Source organism: Mixophyes fleayi, chromosome 12 (assembly GCF_038048845.1).
Source record: "Mixophyes fleayi isolate aMixFle1 chromosome 12, aMixFle1.hap1, whole genome shotgun sequence".
NCBI classification, from domain to species: Eukaryota; Metazoa; Chordata; class Amphibia; order Anura; family Limnodynastidae; genus Mixophyes; species Mixophyes fleayi.
In genome coordinates this window covers 61,544,131-61,560,722 of record NC_134413.1, presented here as the reverse complement: position 1 = coordinate 61,560,722, position 16,592 = coordinate 61,544,131, and the positions used below count along the sequence as shown (strand labels likewise).

Sequence of the window (16,592 nt, the reverse complement as noted above, 5' to 3'; positions counted from 1 at the left end):
ATTTTTCATCACTGAGCAATAGACACCTTAGGGCCTGATTCATTTAGGAAAGTAAAACAAGGATTAAGTTTTCTCCTGGACATACCATGTAACAAATCAAAGGGTGCAAATTAGTTTATTATTTTGCACATAAGTTAAATACTGGCTGCTTTTTCACGTAGCACACAAATACTTGATAGCTTTATTTTTACACTGAAATTTAAAGTTCATCTAGGACATGCCCTATCCCAACTATAAATCTGTCATCACATTTTAAATTTACATCCCCCTCCAATGTGCAAAGTTACTCTTTTTTATTGCCTTCCTTTCCTTTCCTTAATGAATCAGACCTTAAGTACTTATCTTGTACTTCTGCCATAGTGACATGACAATTATTTCTGCCTTGCAATTAACGCCCCTTCCTCCCAAATTTATTTATCTTATAGCCAGCAAGTAGCTGCCTCATTGGGACTTTGCACGGCTTCCATAGACTCTGACCGGAGTGCTGATTATGATCATTAGACAGTTTTCAGTGTTGTCTTTTGTAGCGATCGTTTACCATTCCTTGTTCTCCTTATAACAACCTTTGGGCGTAAATGCAGCCTTATCCCTGGTGATGACAAGTAGCAACTAGCAATAGAAGTTATCGAATTTGGGACACAAATTATTCACAGAGATGGCGAGACCAATGATCGGGACTTTCTTTTCAGTAAGTTGAGAACTCCATTGAAACTTCTCATTCAATCAGATCACAATGAAACTGCTAGCCCTACACAAAATGTTTTGCACTTACTAAATGTATTTAACCGTAAAGCACATTTCCAGCACTCAGAAAAGTCTTAGTCAAATGTAGTTGGCTTAGGCTGCAATTCACACATAGAGAATGAACATGTAATTTTAGATCAACATTTTCGTACTGCACAACAACAAATCCTGTTGTTTGCATAGCTTGTGAAACAGTAGCTTGTTGTATGTTGACATTGAGATTAGAGGGTGGACTATGAGATGGGTGACAAGAGTGCACATCAAATACAATATCATAATCATGCTCTGTGTAAACTGCTATGAATTTTATTTCAATATAGATCAGTCACAGTTTTTCCCATAACATATAAATGTGTTATTATTCTTATCACCTTTTATTCTGTAATTGGTTTACAGACTTTTTGTTTGTTTTTATCTTACAGCAGCAGGGCTGCTAAGTGACCTGTGAAAAATCTCTTGGCTTTTTACATGTAGATATCTGAAACTTTCTTCTTTACGTCTGCACAACACTATAATACAGCGATCTATGGATTTGTACTCAGTGATCTACTCTAAATGCATAAAATGTTTTACAATTCTCTATAGCATATAATGTAATATTGTTAGGTCAGCTAACCAATGAAATGTAAAAAAAAACTGCCCACAGGAGCAGAGTGTCTAGTGGCCAGTTGTTTGGACTTTAGCAGTCTGTCAGCGATTGACCAAAGAACTGGCCACTATCAACTGTTTGCCCATCTCTGATCGGTGGTAGTCATCATTATGATGAGCAGAAAGCCGACAAGTTACAGCGACAATAAAATGCTGAACGCTACAATAGCAACATGTAGGAAATACAGACTTGCTGAAAAACTGACAGGCCACAGCACTGGTATAAGTGCCGACAGGAGAACATTTCTTGTCCTTACACACCCAATACACTGCACCCTACCCTACAAGATCCATTGTTTGATTCACAAGGGCAGCATTACGGTCCACATCTATCGTAATTGTAGCATAAACAACCACTTAAGTAAAACAAGGCAGTTGAAGGCTCTGCTCTTGGCTAATGATGACTGCTCTGCCCATCGAGAAGTGCATAATACTAGTCTTTGAAGTTTTTCATGTGAGTGCAGGCCCCCTTTGTCTATTATCTTAAACATGCGAGAGCAAATTGTGTAGAGCTTTACAATTTGATAGCTACTTGTCTAAATATTTACTGATGCCTCTGTTCATCTAATGACATATGATCTCTTCTAAACCATGAGTCAAAGCCATTTTTAGGATTACACACTTTATTGTTTGGGACATTGTTTTATTAAGACATCGGCTCTCTCTTTTTTGGAACTGCCTGTTCCTTGGTCTCTATTTTTTTCTGGACTTTCTTTATGTTTAGCCATCATCAATTCCATGTATATTTACATATATTTTTCCCTTGCAGATATTTATTTTGGACTATACCAATGGTAGTATTTACTGTATGAATTTATGTATTATATACATTAGATATCCTTAGGTCTGGACCTGGATATTTTAGCCCCATGTGGGCAGTTTGATTAAATATATTGATTTTAATGTCTTATGCACTGTACTAATTTATCTTTGCGCCTGGGAGTGTATATGTTTTCTGTTGCTATAACAATACATTAAAAATATATTCTTTAAAATTATTGTTTTAAAATATTTCCCGTGGTTTTAACTGATCGATAGATAGGAAGGGGGGAGGAAGCCCTATAGGGCCTGGAACAGCTTTTGTCCCTTTGATTGATAGGCCCCACTGTGACTTCTATGCAACTATATGGATCTAAGGAAAGAGTTAGTAAGAGATTGACACCTGTTAAAATCTGTATATTTAACATTTGTGTTTGGTTTACTTTTTTAATCTGTCTCTGCCGAAATCTTCTCTGGCTCTGCATTGCCATAACTTATGGCTCCAGTCTTCATGACCCCTGGCTCTGCAATATGGTGTCTTCTGGCTCTTGATCCCTGGCTTTGCTATACGGCGATCATTGACTCCTGATTCCTTGCTTTACATTACAGTGACATCTGGCTCCTGACTCCTGGCTCTTTTTCACGGTGAACTCTGGCTCCTCATCCCTGGCTCTGCATTGTAGTGACTTCTGGCCCCTGACGCCTGGCTTTGCTTTACAGTGACCTTTAGCTTCTTATTCCTGCCTCTTCATCTATGCTGGTACTGGTTTCTGACTCTGACTTCTGATTTCAATGATTTTTTGCACGGATTACTCAGCTTGGTTTATGAACACCTCCTCCATCCATGACTAAAGAATGGTGTCACGGGCACTAGGAGTCTTTGCCCAGGATATCACCAGATGATGGACTTACCAGAGTAATATAGTTGGTACTATGGTTCTCTGGTAGCAGGGTGACAACGGAACAGGAGAAACAGCAGATGGTGAGAGAATGCTCGAGGAAAGTCTATGACTAGCAGCAACTGGTAATGAGTAGATGAATGTACACGAGGAACCAGATGGACAAGGAAACGTGAGGAAAGTCAGTGGTCTGCGTATAACAAGTTGTACCACTGCTATAGTGAGGAGGAATGTCCAGGAGAAGAGAGAAGGTAGTGAGAGTCAGCATTCTGCGTATAGCAAGTTGTACAGCTGTCTATAGTGAAGGAATGGATTCCAGGTGCAGGTAGGTAACGGGGAAGTCAGTGGTCTGCGTATAGCAAGTTGTACCACTGCTTATGTGAGAGGATACTTGAAACTGGTGTCACAGGGAACAGGAGTCAGTGGTCTGCGTCAGCAAGTTGTACCACTGCTATATATATGTGAGGAGGGGCACGAGGAGATGAATGTAAAGCAGAGTATACACGGGGCACACAGAACTTGATCCCACGATGATATCCACAATACAACGATACCTGACAAGCACTGCTTGAAGTATACAAAGTCACAATAGCTATCCAGGCAATAGGAAACAAAGTCAATGGTAACAATAGCTTCAGTGGATAGGAGGCTCCGGAGGAGAACACAACTCAGTCCAGATGGATATGCAATACAAAAGCAAAGTCAATGGAAAGTATGCATACCGCGGTTCAGGAGAGCAGGGTGTCAGAGAGACGTGCAGGGATGCCTGAACGGCTGAAGGCCGGCAGGAGGAGAGACCACTGGAGGGTGGAAGCGGTAATCAGGTTGGTGCAGCGCACGGCAGGTAATCCAGAATCAACGAAGCAATACTCAGGAAGCAGTAGTAAGTGGAACTGGAAACATGAAGAACACGGGAGAGTTGAGGCTGTCTGGTATCCAGTAGTAGTGGTGGAGGCAGCGGAGAGAAGGCACGCTGAACATGGGAGAGTAGAGGCGGTCTGGAACCCTGTAGTAGTAACGGAGGCAGCGGAGAGCTGACACGATAAACACAGGAGCGTTGAGACGATCAGGAACTCTGTAGTAGTAACGGAGGCAGCGGAGAGCTGACACGATAAACCCATGAGAGTTGAGACGAACAGGAACTCTGTAGTAGTAACGGAGGCAGCGGATAGGAATCAGCTGAGTGCAGGCACGATGAACACAGGAGAGTTGAAACGAACAGGAGTTTTTCCCATAACATATAAATGTGTTATTATTCTTATCACCTTTTATTCTGTAATTGGTTTACAGACTTTTTGTTTGTTTTTATCTTACAGCAGCAGGGCTGCTAAGTGACCTGTGAAAAATCTCTTGGCTTTTTACATGTAGATATCTGAAACTTTCTTCTTTACGTCTGCAGAACACTATAATACAGCGATCTATGGATTTGTACTCAGTGATCTACTCTAAATGCATAAAATGTTTTACAATTCTCTATAGCATATAATGTAATATTGTTAGGTCAGCTAACCAATGAAATGTAAAAAAAAACTGCCCACAGGAGCAGAGTGTCTAGTGGCCAGTTGTTTGGACTTTAGCAGTCTGTCAGCGATTGACCAAAGAACTGGCCACTATCAACTGTTTGCCCATCTCTGATCGGTGGTAGTCATCATTATGATGAGCAGAAAGCCGACAAGTTACAGCGACAATAAAATGCTGAACGCTACAATAGCAACATGTAGGAAATACAGACTTGCTGAAAAACTGACAGGCCACAGCACTGGTATAAGTGCCGAACGGCTGAAGGCCGGCAGGAGGAGAGACCACTGGAGGGTGGAAGCGGTAATCAGGTTGGTGCAGCGCACGGCAGGTAATCCAGAATCAACGAAGCAATACTCAGGAAGCAGTAGTAAGTGGAACTGGAAACATGAAGAACACGGGAGAGTTGAGGCTGTCTGGTATCCAGTAGTAGTGGTGGAGGCAGCGGAGAGAAGGCACGCTGAACATGGGAGAGTAGAGGCGGTCTGGAACCCTGTAGTAGTAACGGAGGCAGCGGAGAGCTGACACGATAAACACAGGAGCGTTGAGACGATCAGGAACTCTGTAGTAGTAACGGAGGCAGCGGAGAGCTGACACGATAAACCCATGAGAGTTGAGACGAACAGGAACTCTGTAGTAGTAACGGAGGCAGCGGATAGGAATCAGCTGAGTGCAGGCACGATGAACACAGGAGAGTTGAAACGAACAGGAGTTTTTCCCATAACATATAAATGTGTTATTATTCTTATCACCTTTTATTCTGTAATTGGTTTACAGACTTTTTGTTTGTTTTTATCTTACAGCAGCAGGGCTGCTAAGTGACCTGTGAAAAATCTCTTGGCTTTTTACATGTAGATATCTGAAACTTTCTTCTTTACGTCTGCAGAACACTATAATACAGCGATCTATGGATTTGTACTCAGTGATCTACTCTAAATGCATAAAATGTTTTACAATTCTCTATAGCATATAATGTAATATTGTTAGGTCAGCTAACCAATGAAATGTAAAAAAAAACTGCCCACAGGAGCAGAGTGTCTAGTGGCCAGTTGTTTGGACTTTAGCAGTCTGTCAGCGATTGACCAAAGAACTGGCCACTATCAACTGTTTGCCCATCTCTGATCGGTGGTAGTCATCATTATGATGAGCAGAAAGCCGACAAGTTACAGCGACAATAAAATGCTGAACGCTACAATAGCAACATGTAGGAAATACAGACTTGCTGAAAAACTGACAGGCCACAGCACTGGTATAAGTGCCGAACGGCTGAAGGCCGGCAGGAGGAGAGACCACTGGAGGGTGGAAGCGGTAATCAGGTTGGTGCAGCGCACGGCAGGTAATCCAGAATCAACGAAGCAATACTCAGGAAGCAGTAGTAAGTGGAACTGGAAACATGAAGAACACGGGAGAGTTGAGGCTGTCTGGTATCCAGTAGTAGTGGTGGAGGCAGCGGAGAGAAGGCACGCTGAACATGGGAGAGTAGAGGCGGTCTGGAACCCTGTAGTAGTAACGGAGGCAGCGGAGAGCTGACACGATAAACACAGGAGCGTTGAGACGATCAGGAACTCTGTAGTAGTAACGGAGGCAGCGGAGAGCTGACACGATAAACCCATGAGAGTTGAGACGAACAGGAACTCTGTAGTAGTAACGGAGGCAGCGGATAGGAATCAGCGGTAGTAATAGCAGATAGGAATCAGCTGAGTGCAGGCACGATGAACACAGGAGAGTTGAAGTGGTCTGGAAACCACAATAGCAGTAAATAGGAATCAGCAGGAGCTGAATACACGAGGAACACAGGAACACCTTCAGAGGCTCATGGGGAATGAGACTCCAAGATCAGGCAACCAGGTAATGATCACAGGTGGTTTAAATAGGGAGGGTTGCCTGATCATCCAATCAATTAAAAGCAACAGGTACTGAAGGTTTGATAAGGGCTGCACATGCGCAGACCCTCAGGATGGCGGACGGCCACGGTTCCTGAACACACGGGAAATGGCACTCACAGTCCAGTGAGTGACAAATGGTACCAAAACTTCCTCCAAGAGCAACTTTTCCCAACCATCCAAGAACAGTTTGGTGATGAACAATGCCTTTTCCAGCATGATGGACACCTTTCCATAAGGCAAAAGTGATAACTAAGTGGCTTAGGGATCAAAACATCGAAATTTTGGGTCCATGTCCAGGAAACGCCCCAGACCTTAATCCAATTGAGAACTTGTGGTGAATCCTCGAGAGGCCGGTGGACAAACAAAAATCCACAAATTCTGACAAACTCCAAGCATTGATTAGGCAAGAATGGGCAGCCATCAGTCAGTTTGTGGCCAGAAGTTGATTGACAGTATGCCAGGGTGAATTGCAGAGGTTTTCAAAAAGAAGGGTCAACACTGCAAATATTGACTCTTTGCACAGACCTAATGTAATTGTCAATAAAAGCCTTTGACGCTTATAAAATGCTTAGAATTTTTCTTCAGTATACCTTAGCAACATCTGACAAAAAGGTCTAATAACACTGAAGCAGCAAACTTTGTGAAAACCAATATTTCTTTAATTCTCAAAACTTTTGGCCATGACAGTACACACACTCATTCTTCCTGCCAGTATATACCTAACAAATAGTTTTCACTAAAGGTGTCAGTCATTAACTCAGCTCTGATTGATAGATTGAGGTTGTGCCCAACCATTTAGGGACTGTGGATCCTGGCCAGTGGAGTGGATCAACCAATCATTGATTGATTTGAAATTGCTTATTATAAGTGTTGGTGCCATGGGTAAAACTAACCAATTTGAAAGCAAACATGGCAAAGAGATCTCTACAGAAAGGTTTCCAACATGTGGGAGTCCTCTAGGTTTACGAGATGTCTATGTCAATCACCCTATCGTTTCAGCCTCACCTTTTCCCATTAGATAGTTCACTTCTGTAAGCAGGGCCCTCCATCTTCCTCTTCTGTCTGCTTCCACCTCATCTTACTGTACATCATTTTATCTTGCATCCTAAATGCTCTTTACAACAGTTGTTATATACCCTGCCTATTACACCTTATGTATATTATTATGCTTCTTGATTGTCCAGTACTTTGTATGTTGGTTCTGTACTAGACCCACTGTATGGCAATGTAGATTTTTTTTTGAGCTTTATAAATAAATGAGAATAATAGTAATAATAATAATCAGCTTCTGCAACAAAACGTTTTATAATTTGCAGATTATACTGGTTTTACCAAGCTTCACTGTATTTGTTATATTATTGTTTAGGGTTTTAGGAACAAATTAAACATAGTATATCATGCTTCTTACAGCTGAACGAGATAAAAGACAACATAAGAAAGGTGTTTGAAGATGTTTTAGAAGAGCAACGTCAGTCCAGTGATCTGCAATATGCCTTTAAAAGTTTTACACCAGTCATTTATAAGAATATTACTCCATGTAAGCCAAGTGGCATTAAATCCATTGTCATGGATTCTGATAGTCTACAATATGTCATGAAACAGGTGGGTGACTTTAAACTGATTTGCTAAAATCAATAATTCTTATTCAATATATTGAGTATACATTGGTGGACATTGATGGAAACTAACAGGTTACCCAGAATAACCTGACCTACCGCAACCAAGCAATGGTTTATATTTTCATTTTCTAAACTGAACAAAAATTGACAGAATCTATTTGGTTGTTAAGGGCAACACCACATTTTCTGCTCCGTTACCTGAGGAACAGTCTTCATAAATGTCTCCTATTATATTTTATTTGTATATGCAAATAATTAAGGCTGTTTTGCTATGTTGTATTAGTGGATAAAAGTAATTGTCAGAGAATTTTCACAGCCCTTTATCGTCAACGGTGGTAATCGTTAAAACAATTACCACAATTCCAACACCGAGGAGACCTACAAATAAAGACTGAATTTAGAAAAAACTAATTTCAATATAAATAAACTCACCTGAAAACCAACGCTGCAGATCTCCGATGGGACCAACATGCTGAACGCAAATTATTCCTTATGCAGAGCTCTCCGGCACCACACTTTGACGTCATCGCAACTTCTATTAATGTTAATTTAAAGCAGCAATGTCGGGACCCTGCAGGTTAACTGTTTAAAACACTTAACCCGACATGCCACTTTAAATTAACATTAATAGAAGTCGCGATGACTGCAAAGTTTAGTGCCGGATAGCTCTCCATTCGGAATAAAATGCGGTCAGCATGATGGTGCCATCGGAGATGTGCAGTGTCGGTTTTTAGGTAAATCTATTTATATTGAAATTGGTGTTTCCTAAATTCGGTTTTTATCTGTAGGTCTACTCGGTGTCGGAATTTTCAGTATCGGAATACCGTACCCAACCTATCATCAAGTGTATTCATTATACTATAGTATAATATCATTCAATTAAAATTTGTGGCAATGGATGAAAACTAGCACACAGAAAGTACCCATTTTATTAATAGTATTTGAACATGTCAAGCCTAATTTAATAAGGAAAGTAAGGCAAAAAAGGAGCACATTTTCTTCTCGACAAACCATGTTATAATGCAAAGTGTGCAAATTGGTATATTATTTTCACATAAATTAAATATGGGCTGCTTTTTCATGTAGCACACAAATATTTGATAGCTTTATTTATACACTGAAATTGAAAGTTGATCTAGGGCATGTCCTACCCCAACTATATTCTTCGCCCTTCGATGCAACAGGGTTTTGCCAAGGTGCAAAGTTACTCCTTTTTTTCTTTGCTTTACTTTCTTTAATTAATCAGGCCCATCATCTCTACATTGTGTAATTCATTGATCCAGTACTTACTCATTAGTAGAATGCATGTAGAGTAGTCCTTTATAAAAACACTCTCCTTCAGTCAGTTTGCTGTTATGCTGATATTACAATAAAGATGTTGATTGTGCGCAATCTGTGTATCCTAGTGGTCTATGCAATTAGCTGGCTAATCCACATTACCACTTTTCATTTATGTTACAGAAATCTAGTTGAGAAGTTCCAAAATAAAAGTGAGGTGCTTCTAAGGGCAGTGGCAGATGGAAATTTTAGAACATTTTGTGACCAGGAAACTGAATCATTCTAACGCCATGATGTTCTCAGTCAGCATAAAATGAAAAAGAATGGGAAATTCTGTCCCACCAAAGCAATTCCTTTCAGAAAGCATGTCATTCAATGTTTTGACAGCAGACTTGCTTTGGAGTGATGTTGGAAGAGTACTTCTAATTAACTTTCATATCATGTTGATTAAACATACCTCAAAACCATCCCAATGTCAGCGGGACAGTCACTATTTTAAAGCTCTGTCCCACCCGCAGATATGTGCAGCCCACGCGTAGGAATATTAGGGGATATTTTCCATTCACCACAGCTCTGCAGCCTTCTGGGGGGTGACCATGGCCCAATCGAGACATGGCCACCCCCCTGTCCCAATGCTGGATACCTAAATGTTGGGAGTTTAAGAGTTTACAATACTCCACCCCTTGAACTTGCGAAGTTCCGTGTAGATGTTTTTGCTGGAGTACGGACTAAAACACAGATAACGAGTGAATCTACACTCCATCACTCCTACTATCATGGAGACAGTGTTCCTTCCAAATCAACATCAGAGAGAAGGCAATACATGGTCACTACAGTAAGAGACACAAGTGTGTCGGTTTTTATTGAATTATATATTTTTTTCATATTTTTTATTTTTTATCTTGAGCTCATATAATAGACATCTATATAGTTATTTTTTAGATCTATTAAAGAAAAACAGATCATTACCTTATTTTTGGATACTTTGATATTAACTGTTATACTCAATTAATGAGATTAATATATCTATAAGTGTACTTGCCAGACACTATACATTTATATTATCGATTGTCGTTTATATATGTGCTTTTTTAGTTATAATATATTGTTTAATATGATTATAATATTTATATGTACATCTTTGGAGATCATATGAAATAAATTGGTATAATACAGAGTCCGCCATCTATGTAAATTTTATTTTGGTGCATTTATATCGTGGCGCATCCCACTTTCAGATATATATGGATTAAAAGTATATCATTGATTTAGAATGCTGCAGTTTCCTGGTCAGAAAATCTTACATTGCCTAACTATGAATATAAAGTACAATTTTGGACATACCACATAATGCCTTAACTCTTTTTTGCCTCCATTTTTTAGAGTTCGTACATGTTTTATCAAACTTTTGGTAAATAAAGCTGCTGATAAATTTCCTTTAATGTGGAGGCATCCATTTTGTGTACTCAACCACTTTACAGCCTTTTTTCTTGCTTGGAACCAGTGAGAGCATTGAATGGGGCTGTTCCAGATGCCAAGAAATCCCCCTACACTTGAATCACAACAATTCTGTGGTTTAGAAAAAGGCAATGGCTTATAGGAACATTCTCCTCCTTTTTGCATTAATGCTATAATAGTCTGCAATCTAAGACCCATTTTTGTGGGGATCTGGCTGTTTTTGCTTCAACAAAATGGCTGTTATGATTGTTCTTGCTTTTGGCTGTGTTGTATTTGTGACTTTAGAGAAAAGGAAAATGCATAAAGATTAAGTTGCTTGTGATATTCTGCAGTCTCCTCGCTGTTGAGTTTGATGTGAAGCACTAGGTGGAGAACTGTAACACTAATTGCGATTTTTTTATTTATTTAATTGAATGCGAGTGAGAGATTAGTATACATATTGTTGTACTTCTTTAAAATGTAATACATTATATTATTTTTGTAAGATGGTGAAGAATAATTTATTTAAATAAGATTATCACAGCTTAATTTATGTTTCATGTTTTAACTAACATATGTTATTACATTTATAAACATTGCACTTTTCTATTTTTATTATTGATGCAGCAAGTTTTGCTTTTTTAATTTTTGTTTCTGAAACCAAGCATTCAAAACCCCTCCTCTAGAAATCCTGTGTTTGCCCTGGCTGACTAAGCTGCTGTGGCTTGACTTATTGTATATTCATGTTGCACTAGTTCCTAGTGAATTAACAGTGTATATGCTTCTAAGCATTGGTTCAGAGCACAAAATGTCTGCCACTGTCTGTGATAGGTCTACTTTAAATTTCATTAGTATAGTGACTGTTTCAATGCTTTGGGTTTGCAGATTAGTGAAGATTCTGGTGAACCCTTTGAAGCTATTCAGGAACAAGCAGCAGAGATCCTGGATGAAATGGGCCACAATTTAAAACTGGGGGCCATCCGACTGTTTGCCTTCAGTTTGAGTAAGATCGTTCGAAGACTTTACCAGAAATTGTTTGTCAATGTGGAGGGCATACAGTCGGTAAGTGTGGTCACGCAATGTATAGTTTGTATATCTATTGTGGCTTAAGGGTCCATTAAGACTAAAATAGACAATATTTTAAATGAAAGAGGTAATAAGAACATTCACAATAAGTTGTAAAGTCAAAGTTCCAAGAACTTTTTAGAATTAAAGTCATCTAAGAAAAGAGTATGTATTTTCTAGGCATATGAATTTTTTTTTATGTAATGTCACATTACCAACATTTTTGCCAACTTTTCTAAATGTTGAAGGGGGAGTGGTGATGAGATGATGTCATTGTAGCCACGTTCCCTTTCTTAATTCACATTATTGCATAGTGTGTGGGTTTTGGGGATGAGGAGCTTAATGACTCAAATTGCATCATGAACCCCTGCCTCCATTCAGGAACCGGGAGAGTGCCTGACACCCCAAAATTTGTGAGCCTCCTGGACATTCCAGGGAAGGGAAGGGATATCCAAACATCTCAAATTCTTTATATATATATATATATATATATATATATATATATATATATTTATAACAAAATGCATTTTAATTTCAGATTGTCATGCCTAAAAGACATGTTTAGCATGTTTAAGACTTTATTGGAGTTCACAATTGCATTATCAGTAATGGCTCTCACGTCTTGCTATCAAGTGGTGGTTGTAAATAGGGGCAGTTGCGAAGAATCTCCATTGTGTTTATTATGTTTACAATATTAGTCCTGCCATCCAATCCCCTCATTAGAACCTCATTAGAACATTCTAAGCACTATATCTCTGTCTGCCACCAAGGATGAAGTGTCTTCTAAGGAGTTGAACCATCAGTCAATGCAGAATATTTTCAGTAAGTATGCAAATTATTAACCAAAACTCTTAGTTTGCCAGACAAGGACTTTTTCCATAACCTGAAGCACCATGCCTAAATTATGCTAAATAGCACTTAAATATGATCCCACCATTCCACACATTGCCACTGGTATCCTCTTATTTAGTAAATGGTCACTAAAGGAGAAAACACTCAGGGATTGTGTCGCTATATATGGTGTTATTACCGAATGAGCAATTGCTACAGTTTTCTTCATTCCGACTTACTGAAGTTTCTTTGTATTGGTTTCAGAATAAAATATCCCATACATATACCACATAACCTACTCTCCCACAATGTAGGGGAGTCATCACGGATTCCCAGAAGAGCAGGCACTCTCCCAGATCCTGGGTGGAGACGGGGATTAATGATGCATCTTGCATAATGATGCAAATTGTGACAATGGCAGGACTACAATGAGGCGAAGGAGCCAACACTCACCCCTGCCACACTTGCCACCTGACCACCCCTCTGGGAGATCTCAGAATGAAAAAGTTGACAAGTATGACCTATAGCAACATGACAGGAGTAGACAACACACCTGTCATTAGTCAAGTAGCACTTAAACCTACTTGTCCAATCATATCATAGGCTCATAAAACTCATATTATGGCAGTGGTCACAGAGAGTGCAGCCTACAGCTGCAATATGTTGATACAAATGATAATATCATTGGTGGACATCCAGTGGCAGTTCAGATGGTAAAGCTTTTATTATTCACACTCAACACTCAAATTTTAACTAATTTACATTTTGTGTTTCTGTAGTTGGCAAAAGCTATTGAAGAACATCCAGTTGTGCTGATGCCAAGTCATCGAAGCTACATTGACTTTTTATTGGTATCATACATTATGTACACCTATAACATGGCTATTCCAGTCATTGCTGCAGGAGAAGGTAACTATATCCAAATGTGTAGTCAACATCATCTGCTCTTACACTGACATGGCTACCAGTTTGTTCAACAGCTCATCTGCTCTTGTTAATCTGGCTCCTTGCCTGTCACACACAGTGACGCACATTGTGGCGGTACATACGTGATTCCCTGATTGTATAATGACCATAAATAAGAAGTTTGCTTAGGGTAACACTGTTCACAGTGCAGCATATAATTGGTTTTCTGTTAATTTTAGTTCTTTCTGTGATTTCCATCGTCTTCACCAGCCACTTTAATAAAACAAATAATGGACAGATTAGTGTTGAATAGAAAGGCATCCGAATGTGAGGTGCAAAATTACTAAGTTGGGGTGTAGATTTTTTAGGGCAATGGCAACTACAGACCCAACATTACATTAATCAAAATACATCTTTACACCCTGAAATAACCAAATATAAATTAAAATAATAAACAAAAGTTATTATTTAATAATATATGGTGGTAGAGTTATTACCAGGCGCAATGGGTATAGAGTGTTATAAAGTGTTAGAGTAAAGATGATGTGCAGGAAAAACTAAAAGCTAAAGATCAAATATTTATTGAATAAACATTTGTATGTATATATATAAATATATATATATATATATATATATATATATATATATATATATATCTATATCTAATATAAATGCTTAGTGGCGTGTGTTAGTCTGTCTGTGTGTGTGTGTGGAAAAAATAAAACCAAGCTGCAGCGCCACCTGCTGGGCCGGGTTATACACTGACCTACTAAATTCTTAGTGTGTGTGGGAAAAAAAATTCAGAAAGGGCTGAAATTTGATATATTAAGATGTTTTTAATTTGTTAATTTAATTTGTTAATTGTTAAAAGTGTTTATAAAGATTTAAAAAAATATATATATATTTTTTGAAGGAGAAGTGACAGTTGGGAGTGGTTGGTGGTTGCCGGGGGTGACAGTGGGGAGTGGTTGGTGGTTGCTGGGGGTGACAGAGTGAGAGGAGTGTGATACTCAGGACCGCTGAGAGAGATCCCTGTGTCTGGATAGACATCTGGATAGATGTAGCAATGAAAATGAAGGATGAGGTGATGGAGAAGAATGATAAGGTGGTGACATGTGGACAAAACCACGTTAAAAAAGGGCGCTTACGTCGGGAAGTAACGCTCTTCCCCTGAGGAGGCCTGGGCTATGGCCCAAATGCATGACAAGAACCTTTTTAACACCTTAAGTAGCTTGATTTGACTAGAATACACGGGTTAACTTGTATATATATATATACTAGGTGAACATACCCATGTAAAACACAAATGTAAAGGATAATATATTCCAAGTCCAGAAAAAAGTTCATCCACCTTACAGAGTTATCCAGAAATAGATCCTCTACACAAGATATGGGAGGACTGGGTTTAATTCAACACTATAGGTCAAAAAGGCGGCCATATACCAATAGTATCCAATTTAAAGGGGGTATAACAATGGTAATGCACTTCAATATGTTACATGAAAGTCACTCACTGTGTAGTATCCCGATACAGAGAATATAAGAACTGCGTCTGAATGGTCCCTCATGTAGCCAGGGTGAGCTACAACAGATGTCCCGTCCAAAGGCTCCCGATGTCCCTACAGTCACTTTCAAGTACCGACTGACAGTTATGACTGACACGGTGGTGACTGGTGACTGTGTGCTATAAACTGCACATAGGCGTGCCACAAGATAGTAAAGAACATTTGTATGTCAATAAGAGAGAATATAAAAAAAAGCATTGTGTATCTACAGTTCACATTAAAAATATCCTAAATTATGTATATAAAGTAGCATATTTGTGTTCATGATTACAGTATTATGTGTCGTTCATTTATTTGCTAAAATATTTTTTGTAAAATGCGTTGTGATGGGACTTTACTTTGTACATATGCGTGTGCGTATCCTGCACTCTTTTCTGTCTATTAATGTACAGCATGTAACATTTGGAAAGAGCATACTTACACCCAGGCTCTTTCAGAGGTTCATAGAGGCCCGGGAAAATCCAAACTAAGAGGCCCCACCCCCTCTTTCTTAAAAAAGCAACAACATTAAAAAATTATTTTAAATTGATTTTCATGCTTAACTTATTAAAATTTTCAAATAAAATACTGTATACATATACTAATGTACTGGATTATTAGAGATTTCAAATTAGAAGTGCTTCTCTAGCTTGGTTTCTGTAAATGCAGCAATCACTTTGGAAAAATCCAACTTTCATTGTTAATATTGAGCATGGCCAGATCATTCAATCGTTCTTGCCCTGTAGATGAGTGAAGATAGCTGTTTTTAGTTCTTCAGCACACTGAAGCAATAGATGCTGGCCAACTGCATCACAAATACGCAAAGCATTTATGATGTTGGGAAACACCCCTTAAAGTCCTAGCTCTTGGATTTCTGTAAGTAGTTCCTTTGGCTGCTTTCTATAAATTTGCTTCAGAAAAATTAGTCTGTCACTGAAATATTGGGCAATATCTTTCTTGTATTGTCACTGAAAGCTTTCAGCTGCTGAGCACAGGTCTTCATTACTCTTTTTGTTGAATTTCCAAAGAAATGTAAAAAAGTCACAATTTACTTCCAATAAAGTAAATCGACAATGAAGATCAGACAGAATAGAGTCTACGACTATATAGAAAACATTGACCCTATAGTTCTTTTTGGCATCGGATTAAGTGGTAAGTGGTGACTGGTGGAGAATTCCTGCTTTTTGCTACAATTTTGCACTCTTTGACAATCTAATCCCATTTATTCTGCATCTGTTCAATGCCTTTGATAAGACATTTGATGTTGCAACAAAAAATAGGGACAGAGGTGGCGCTATTGATTATTAGGCTCACATATGGATCAGGAGCCTGTACAATGGATGTACAATGCTTTTAACTAAGCCATGGACATTGTACAGCACGCGAGTCCTTTCATCGCCCCTTTAACAGCCGCAATCACACTGTCGTCGTGGAAACTGACGGGATCTTCATGCATGT

The 16,592-nt window shown here is 39.0% G+C and overlaps 1 protein-coding gene across 1 annotated transcript in view; it reads left to right on the top strand.

Moving 5' to 3' along the window:
- Positions 1-438: 438 nt before the first annotated feature.
- LOC142109168 (dihydroxyacetone phosphate acyltransferase-like) overlaps positions 439-16,592 on the top strand; it is a 77,825-nt gene continuing 61,671 nt past the window's right edge. The window contains exons 1-4 of the mRNA XM_075193246.1: positions 439-688; positions 7,865-8,056; positions 11,674-11,850; positions 13,464-13,593. Of these exons, the coding sequence (XP_075049347.1) occupies positions 656-688; positions 7,865-8,056; positions 11,674-11,850; positions 13,464-13,593 (532 nt within the window). The 5' untranslated portion in view covers positions 439-655. The remainder of the gene's footprint in view (positions 689-7,864; positions 8,057-11,673; positions 11,851-13,463; positions 13,594-16,592) is intronic.